The sequence below is a fragment of the Danio rerio genome, chromosome 19, assembly GCF_052040795.2.
Source record: "Danio rerio strain M-AB ecotype USA chromosome 19, GRCz13ab, whole genome shotgun sequence".
NCBI lineage: Eukaryota > Metazoa > Chordata > Actinopteri > Cypriniformes > Danionidae > Danio > Danio rerio.
Genome location: NC_141039.2, coordinates 48997501 through 49007500, shown reverse-complemented (window position 1 = coordinate 49007500; position 10000 = coordinate 48997501). Strand labels below are relative to the sequence as shown.

Sequence of the window (10000 nt, the reverse complement as noted above, 5' to 3'; positions counted from 1 at the left end):
TCAGACCAAGCAGAGAGTACACAATCATTTGTGTCTTTGTATAGTCTCGGTGTAAAAGTGCCGAGCTTGTACACCGAGACTAATAACCACACACACTGAATTAACTTAAGCTCCGCCGCGTTCATGAACCCACGCAGCGCCGAGCCGCTGACCTGAAGATCCACTGCGTACACGCAGACAGAAACCCACGGCCAGAACTCCGAAATGCACGGCGCCACGCAGGGGCGGACTGGCAATTCTGGCAAATGCCAGAAGGGCCGGACCAATTTTTAAATGTTTTTTTTTTTAAAATATGTATTGTTATTACGTGCAGGCAGCTTTTATCTCTTGCTAGATGTGATATTATGATAATAATAATAATATTAATAATAAATGTTAAGCATTTGGCCCAATCGGTGACGGCCGCCTGATTTCAAGATGGGCCGACCCAAACCGAGATTTCCTGGACGTAATCAAAATCTGGCAAGAATGTCATATTATTTCACCATCTGTTCACCAAAATAAGGTCCCACTTTATATTAAGTGTCCTTAACTACTATGTACTTACATCAAAAAATAAATACAATGTACTTACTGTGTTTATAATGTATTTGAGAACACTTGTGGTGCTCTTGAGTTGGGATAGAGGTTGGGTTATGGACAGGTTTGGTGGCATGGGTAGGTTTAAGGGTGGGTTAAGGTGTAAGGAATGGTCAGCAGTGTATTTACAAATGTAATTACAAAAGTTAGTTACAGATGTAATTACATACATGTATTTAATCAAGCATAAGTACACCGTAAATACATGTATTTACACAATAAGTACATTGTAACAAACCAATAATTCCTGTGTAAGTACATATTAGTTAAGGACACTTAATATAAAGTGGGACCTAAAAGAAATAGTGAATGTGCGTGTCCGTGGGTGGGGCTGTGTCAGTGTGGTAATGTGGACTGATGTGGCTAAAGTGCCCGGGCTGAATTTTTGTCCCAGTCCGCCCCTGGCGCCACGCAAAAGTTACAAGCAATAATTCCGATTACAGCGATATTGTGGAGAATATTGATCTTGTGTTGAGCCCAATAAGCTTTTCCTCAAAAAATAGAGCAAGGGTTTTCCTTTAGTGATATCACTTTGACTCACACAATGAAAATGGCGGACGTGCAACAAGAAACTGAGGATATGATCGTGACGCGAGGCTGTCAATCAATATTGGTGGGCGGGGGGACCACACTCCTACAGAAAGTTGCGGTCGGTCTAAAAACCGCTCCAATTGGTCCACTGTTTTTATGTTGTTAAATTGAAAAAAAAAAAGCACTGTGTGTGTTTATATTAGCCCAATATGACGTCTATACACTATATTTACACACATGTCTGTCCAAACAGCTTGAAAAGTAGATTTTTCACCATAGGTGCCCTTTAAATCTCATACACGAGGACTGAAACAGCTTGTATATTGTCATATAGCCAGGGTCAGATGGAATCTGCGGACGTTTTTTTGCTATTTCTGCTGAGAATTTTGGTAAAAATCTGCGGATTTCTGCGGAATTATTTTGGGAGTATCCAGCAGAGTATCATAACTAAACCCTTAATATATTAAATGAAAAGTAATAAATTACTGAATAAAAACTGAACAAATTCAGATTTACACATTTACTCAAGTTAAAAAACAGAATTAATAATGGGCTAAAAATCTGCAGAAATCTTTGGGCCTACATATAGCACACGTATTTAAGCATGTTAACAAGAGCGAGAGTTACGTCTGCCACGTAACCAATAAACCCTAATATAAAACTAGTGCATAGCCACATCACGTGCGTAAATCACGACATGGACATAGCATTACGATGCCTAAAGGTTTAAAAAGCCTTTATATCAAAAGATGGACAAATGAGAAGCTTTCTGTCATAAACTAGAGTCAAACAGCTTGTCAAAAGCTGTGAACAGATTACATGCAGGAATAGAGAAAAGAGCGCTCTTCTCTAATCAGATACGCCACATTCACACGGGGCTGCAGAACAAGTGATTGACAGGTGGGCATTTGTGTGTAACTTCATTCCTTTTCTTTTCGGCTCAGCCCCTTTATTAATATGGGGTCGCCACAGCGGAATGAACCGCCATCAACTTTATTTATTTATGATTCTGTTATGGGTAAAACAAAGACCATGCGGGTCAGGTAGTTGAAATGGTAGGCTACAAATAATTAATTTGTTATGAATTAATTAATTATTCATTCATTCATTCATTCGTTTTCTCTTCAGCTTAGTCCCTTTATTAATCAGGGGTCACCACAGCAGAATGAACCACCAACTTATCCAGCAAACGTTTAACACAGCGGATGCCCTTCCAGGCGTAACCCATCACTGGGAAACAGCCATACACACTCATTCTCACACACACACACGCACACACACACACACACACACACACACACACACACACACACACACACACACACACACACACACACACACTATGGACAAGTTTTTCACCCAGTTCCCCTATAGCGCATGTGTTTGGACTGTGGGGGAAACCGAAGCACCCAGAGGAAACCAACACTAGGAGAACATGCAAACTCCACACATAAATGCCAACTGACCTAGCTGAGGCTCGAACCAGTGACCTTCTTCAACATCGCTACCCACTGTGCCATTCATACCATTCTTAAATAATTAGTTCACCTCCGCCTCTGACGACGATGCCATCGCCCGTCGCGATGTTCACATTAGACATCATACAACACCAAACTGGTGGACATCGCCCAACCCTATATTATATATTTAATATGTATATGTATATATTTGTTATAAACCATTTCTGAATGTATAAATTGATGGCAATATAAACACTATATTAATTATTACTATGCAATCTGACAACTTTCTACATTTTATTAATAATAATAAATTATTGCAAAGTTCATGGGCTCAACGAATAAAGAATTCCCAGAATACTATGATGTATTTGCTGCTTTAGAAATGAACTGTCTTAATAAAATAATGTGAAACTATAGTAAGCTTGAAATATGTTGCAAGGACACTTTGTAGAACGGCGGCCATTAATTATAATCGTTCTGAGAAACGGCATTGATTAAAAGACTGATATTGCTGAAAAATCAATCTCTTCAATCCATTCCAGCAAATTACCTTCATTGTCCTATTGAGCTTTTGTGAGTTTAGCATTGGCTGGTCCTTGAAGATGTCCCTGTCCTGCAGATATTACCACTTCCTGTACACCCACTTCCTGCCAAGCAGCCTGAAGAGTATGGTGGACCAGCTGGCCAACTGTGAGGATATCCTGATGAACTTCCTGGTGTCTGCGGTCACTAAACTGCCACCGGTCAAAGTCACGCAGAAGAAGCAGTACAAGGAGACCATGATGGGTCAGGTGAGAGAGAGAGAGAGAGAGAGAGACACACATACATGCTTGTTTTTATGTATTTGTCATTTCATTCATTGTGGTTAGGGCTGGGGGATTTAATCAAGGCCCCTTCCCTTTACCCTCGTTTTGCGTGTTCATGTGAAGGGGTAGGGGTGTCCCAATTCCCTTTAGTTTGTAGGCATAGGGCTAAAGGGAAAGGAGTATATACCCCTTCGAATTGGAATTTTTCAGGACCACACTCAAAACCAACGGGTATGAAAATTTCCCACAATACACCAGCCACAATGGCAGATAGTCACAGCCGGAAGTAAGAAGATGAACATATTAGAATTTATTTTTGTCATTATTATGAATTTTTACAACAAACAAGCACAGGTTATAATACATTCATAACCACGTGCATGTTTTACCATCATGCTTAAAGAAAATATGTATATATATATATATATATGTTATCGCCAAATGTAGCGATAATATAAAAAAAAATAATTTATATATATATATATAATTTAATTTTTTATATATATATTTCTTATATTTTTTTATTTAAATATATATATATATATATAATTTTATATATATATATAATTTTATTTATTTATTTTTTATATATATTTTATATATATATATATATATATATATATATATATATATATATATATATATATAATTTTATTTTTTATATATATATAATTTTATTTATTTATTTTTATATATATATATATATATATATATATATATATATATATATATATATATATATAATTTTATTTATTTATTTTTTTATATATATTTTTTATATATATTTTTTATTTATATATATATATATATATATATATATATATATAATTTTTTTATTTGTTTATTTTTATATATTTTTTATATATTTATATATATATATATATATATATATATATATATATATATATATATATATATATATAATTTTATTTATTTTTTTATTTTTTATATATATATATATATATATATATTTTTTTTTTTTTTTTTTTTAGGGACATCAGAGATTTATTTTACATCTTGTAAACGGGGGTCTGTTTTAAAAAGTCTTACATTTGAAGAAATCTCAGATAAACTGGACTCTGATCTTGTGTTTGTGTCTCTGTCAGTCGTCTCGAGCCTCGCGCTGGGCCGATCCGGACCACTTCGCCCAGCGGCAGACCTGCATGAACAAGTTCGCCAGCTGGTTTGGCGGCATGCCCCTGGTGCACTCCCAAATGAGACTGGACCCCGTTCTGTTCAAGGACCAGGTCTCCATCCTGCGCAAGAAATACAGGGAGATCGAGCGGCTCTGACCAGACTGGCGCCCCCTGCTGGACGTTCAACAGGGGGCCGTAAGAGACTCTCAAAGGAGAACCGGAGCCCGAGAGCTTTCCTTCAGCACATACGCGAAACACACACACATCTGACGGACACCTCTGGAGGAAAATTTGGTTTTGGGGACGCCACAGATGATCTTTCCCAGCACACGAGCGACAGGAGGGACGCATCATTGTGTTTAGCACTTCATCTCCATCCACATCCATTCATACGCGTGTTATCAAAAGTGCCCACTGTGAACCAAGCAAAACTCTTAAAGGGACAGTTCACCCACAAATGATCACTGGGTCAGTGTTTATTCTCCCTCAAATGATTCCAGACCTGAGAAAGCTGAAAACCATTGACTTCCATAGTATTTGTTTTACCTACCATTGAAGTCAATGGTTACAGGTTTTCAACATTCTTCAAAGTATCTTCTTTTTTCTTCTTCATCCAGATCCATTCATATTAGTGTTGTGGAAAGTTCCCACTGTGATGCTAAAATAGTACAGGGATTTCAAAGATATATGAAGAATTTAGACGCAAACAAAACTCTTAAAGGGACAGTTCACCCTGTTTATTCTCCCTCAAATTATTCCTAAACTTTATTACTTGTTAAAAGCTGAAAACCATTGACTGTCAAATTAGGAAATACAAATACTACGGAAGTCAATGGTTACAGGTTTCCAACGTTCTTCAAATATCTTCTTTTTTTCTTCTATATCAAGATCCACTACATCTACTGTTATCAAAAGTGCAGACTGATGCTGAAATGACGCCAGATTCTAAAGTTATATGAAGAGTTCAGATGCAAACAAAACTCTTAAAGGGACAGTTCACCCAGAAATGATCATTTAGTCAGTGTTTATTCTCCCTCAAATGATTTCAGACCGTTATCAGTTTGTTTATTCTGTTGAAAGCTGAAAAACCATTGACTTTCACAGTGGGAAAAACAAATACTATGGAAGTCAATAGTTACAGGTTTTCAACATTCTTCAATATATCTTCTTTTTTCCTTCTTCATCCCGATCCATTCATACTAGTGTTATCAAGTGTACAAAGATTTTAAAGTTGTAAATGAAGAATTCAGATGCAAACAAAACTCTTAAAGGGACAGTTCACCCAAAAATGATCATTTAGTCAGTGTTAATTCTCCCTTAAATGATTTGCAGAACTTTCAGTTTCTTCATTCTGTTGAAAGCTGAAAACCAGTGACTTCCACGGTAGGAAAAACAAATATTATGAAAGATAGTGGTTACAACATTCTTCAAAATTTCTTATTTTCTTTTTCATCCAGAATCATTTATATTAGTGTTATCAAAAGTGCCCCACTGTGATGCTAAAATCATAGAGATTTTAAAGTTCAAGATGCAAACAAAACTCTTAAAGGGACAGTTCACCCAGAAATGATAACTTAAGAGTTTATTCTCCCTCAAATGATTGACCTTTACCAGTTTGATTATTCTGCTCAAAGCCAAAAAACATCAACCTCCAAAGTAGGAAAACAAATACTATGGAAGTCAATGGTTACAGGTTCCCAACATTCTTCAAAATATCTTCTTTTTTCTTCTTCATCCAGATCCAGTCATATTAGTGTTATCAAAATTTTCCCACTGTGATGCTAAAATAATACAGAGATTTTAAAGTTAAATGAAGAATTCAGACACAAACAAAACTCTTAAAGGGACAGTTCACCCTAAAATGATAACTTAGAGTTTATTCTCCCTCAACTGATTACAGACCTTTGAGTTTTTTTTATTCTGTTGAAAGCTGAAAACTATTGTCTTTCCTAGTATTTGTTTTTCCTACTATGGAAGTCAATGGTTACAGGTTTCCAACATTCTTCAAAATATCTTCTTTTTTCTTCTTCATCCAGATCCAGTCATATTAGTGTTATCAAAATTTTCCCACTGTGATGCTAAAATAATGAGATTTATATTGTTCAGATGCAAATAAAAAAACTCTTAAAGAAACAGTTCATCCAAAAACTTTATTTTTGAATATATTCATTTATTTCACTTCACCTTTATGAGTTTCTTTCTTCTGTTGGACACTTTAAAGACAATATTTTGAAGAAAGCTGAAATCCATTGGCCTCCAAAGTAGGAAATACAATTACTATGGAAGTCAGTGGTTACAGGTTTCCAACATTCTTTAAAATATCTTCTTTGGTGTTCAACAGAAGAAAGAAACTCTTAAAGGATTGAAGCCAGTTAATGATGACACGATTAACATTTTTTGAGTGACCTGTCTCTTTAATTTTTCTTCTGAAATGAGCATTTTTCTCAGGTTCAGTCATTTCGCTTTGATGGTAAAGAATTATTTTATTTTATTATCTTAAAAGGGAAATAACTGAACATAAACAGTGTTCAGATGGCAATTACAGATTTTTGCATCTGAACTTGTTTGTTAAATGGATTATTAAAAGGACAGTTAAAAAAAACACACAAATGTCATTGTTTCTTCATCCTCCACTTGATCCAAGCATCCTGCTGAACACAAAGAAAGATGTACTGAAGAATCTATATCATTGGCTTCCAGTGTTTTGTTTTCACTATGGAGGTCAATAGCTGATTTGTTTTTTCGAAAATTCTTCGAAAAACCTTGATTTGTGTCCATCAGAAGAAAAGAAAGTCATAAGTTGACACCACTTGAGTGAGTAAATGCTTCTCATGTTTGGGTGAACTGTCTTTTTAAAGTCCTCTGATTGGCTTTTATGATCACATTGTCATCAGACAGGACTGTGATTGGCTCCACTGATCATCAAATGTAATATCACCTGTATGAAAGTCAGGTTTATTAGTTTATCTCACTTGTATATCTGCTCATAGACAGATCCTCTTATAGATGTGACTTTTAATTGCTCTAATATCTGTGTAGATGAGAAATTAATATGAGAGCCAATTACGCTCGTATCTGTCGAGCATGTGATCATAACAGCCAATCAGCATCATGTAAAGGGATATTTCTCTCAAATTTTACTCTTCCCCATGTGGTTTCTAACCTTTGAGTTTCTTCATTCACACAAAAGAAGAGATTTTGAAGAATGCTGCTCACTGGCACCCATTGATTTCAATAGTCATAATAAAATTACTATGGAAGTCGATGGCTACCAGCATCTTCTTTTGTGTTTAACAGAAGATTACTCGTGTATATAGACAGATCCTCTTCTAGATGTGACTTTTAATTGCTCTAATATCCGTGTACATGATGAAAAATTATTATTAGAGCCAATCAGGAATATCTGTTGAGCATGTGATTTACAATAGCCAATCAGCAGCACCCAAAAATAAAAATACCTCATATTTTAGTGTCCCGCATGTGGTTTTAAACCTTTGACTTTCTTCATTTTGTTGAACACAAAAGAAGATATTTTGAAGAACGCTGGTTGCTGGCACCCATTGATTTCAATGGTAGGAATAAAATTACTATAGAAGTCAACCAGCATTTTTCAAAACATCTTCTTTTGTGTTCAACAGAAGAAGGAAACTCATAAAAGTTTACATCCACGTGTGAGTAAATGTTGAGGAACTTAAACAATGCGTGAACTCTCTCTTTAAAGTCCTCTGATTGGCTAATATGTTCACATTGTCATCAGAAATGACTGTGATTGGCTCCGCTGATCATCATATGTAATATCACCAATATGAAAGTCAGGTTTATCCATCAGCAGATCACTCATATATAGACAGATCCTTTAATAGATGTGGCTTTAAGGTGTTCTAATATCTGTGTACATCAGGGGTCACCAATCTCGGTCCTGGAGGGCCGGTGTCCCTGCAGGGTTTAGCTCCAACTTGCTTCAACACACCTGGCTGAGTGTTGCAAGTATACACCTTGATTAGCTGTTCAGGTGTGTTTGATTAAGGTTGGAGCTAAGATCTGCAGGACACAAGTTTGGTGCCCCCTGGTGTACATAATGAGAAGTGATGATTAGAGCCAATCACGGTCATATCTGTTGAGCATCAGCATCGTGTAAAGGGATATTTCTCTCAAATCTTCCTCTCCCCGTGTGGTTTTTAACCTTTGAGTTTCTTCATTCACACAAAAGAAGATATTTTGAAGAATGCTGGTAGCTTCACCCATTGATTTCAATAGTCAGATATAAATTAGTATGAAAGTCAATGGCTACCAACATTTCTCTAAACATCTTTTTTTTTGTGTGTTCAACAGAAAAAGAAAAAACTGAAATAAGTGTGTGAATCATGAGTGAATAATGACAGAATTTTCAGCTTTCAGTTCAGAGTTTGGAGTACTGTCCCTTTAAGAATCTGCTCAAACAGGAAGTTGCATTTCTAAAAATTCCAATGCTGGATTATATTGCAGTCGGCACTTTTTTTAAACCTGTAACCCATCTTTACAGTTTGGGGTATTTGTTTTTGTGTTCGTTTCTAAGGCTTCATAATGAGTCATTGCCAATGCATCTAAATGATCAAAGCTGATAAGTAAACAAATAGAGCGTCATTGGATATAACGCTTCATCTTATTAGTGCTGTAGCCACCATTCAAACACCCTGCAGTGTTTTATTTCTCATACATGTATTTTATTTTCTTGAAAATCAGTGCCAAGACTAATGAGTTGCCTTAAGTGGCTTGTCAAATCGCCCTACCCAATTAATTCATGCAAATCCACCTTAAAAATGCATTCAAATAAAAAATAATTACAATTCCCTAAATCCTCAGAGAAAAAATAGTGTTAATGAAAGAATAAGCATGTAAACAAAGGCTTACAGTGCAGAAACGGTGAGATTTCCTCTGATCTCTGCTTTATCTTCCTCCTGCAAAACGATCTGTGCATCAAAGTCCATCGTTCCTCCTCAAATGAACACATCTGGCTGATTTACATCCTCTAGAAACCCACAAGTGTTTGCTCTGATCAACATGTGCGTGATCTGCTCTGGAGGTGAAGTTTCTGGGTGTTTTCAGCCTCCGCTTGCTGGTACTTGAATATCTGAAGACTTGAAGGAGAGCTGTGTTTAGTGGCCTTTAGTGAAGGTGACTGGACTTAAAGAAACACTCCACTTGTTTTGAATAAGCTGATTTTACAGCTCCGCTACAGTTAAATGAGTTTTACCATTGTTGTAATCCATTCCACTGATATCTGGGTTTAGCAGGAGCACTTTTAGCTTAGCATAGATCATTAAATCGGATTGGACCATCAGCATCTCGCTCAAAAAAAAAAAAAAAAACTCAAAACAGTTGCCATGATTTTTTTCCTATTTAAAGCTTGACTCTTCTGTGGATGCAAGACTGACAGAACTTAAAAGTTGCTATTTATATGACTTAAATATACTCTAATTTTGGCGTTATAATCAATTAAACTTGC

General features: G+C 35.9%; 1 protein-coding gene across 8 annotated transcripts in view; it reads left to right on the top strand.

Annotated features, from left to right (window-relative positions):
• ext1b (exostosin glycosyltransferase 1b) overlaps positions 1–9350 on the top strand; it is a 177087-nt gene extending 167737 nt beyond the window's left edge. Inside the window, exons 10-13 of one of the 8 annotated variants that reach the window (XR_015945199.1) lie at positions 3193–3364; positions 4486–5791; positions 6071–6208; positions 6506–7181. Coding sequence is in view for 1 of the 8 variants with exons in the window: in NM_001012369.2 (NP_001012369.2) it covers positions 3193–3364; positions 4486–4671 (358 nt within the window). In the remaining 7 variants the exon portion in view is untranslated. 8 annotated transcript variants of the gene reach the window in all.
• The last annotated feature ends 650 nt before the right edge of the window (positions 9351–10000 follow it).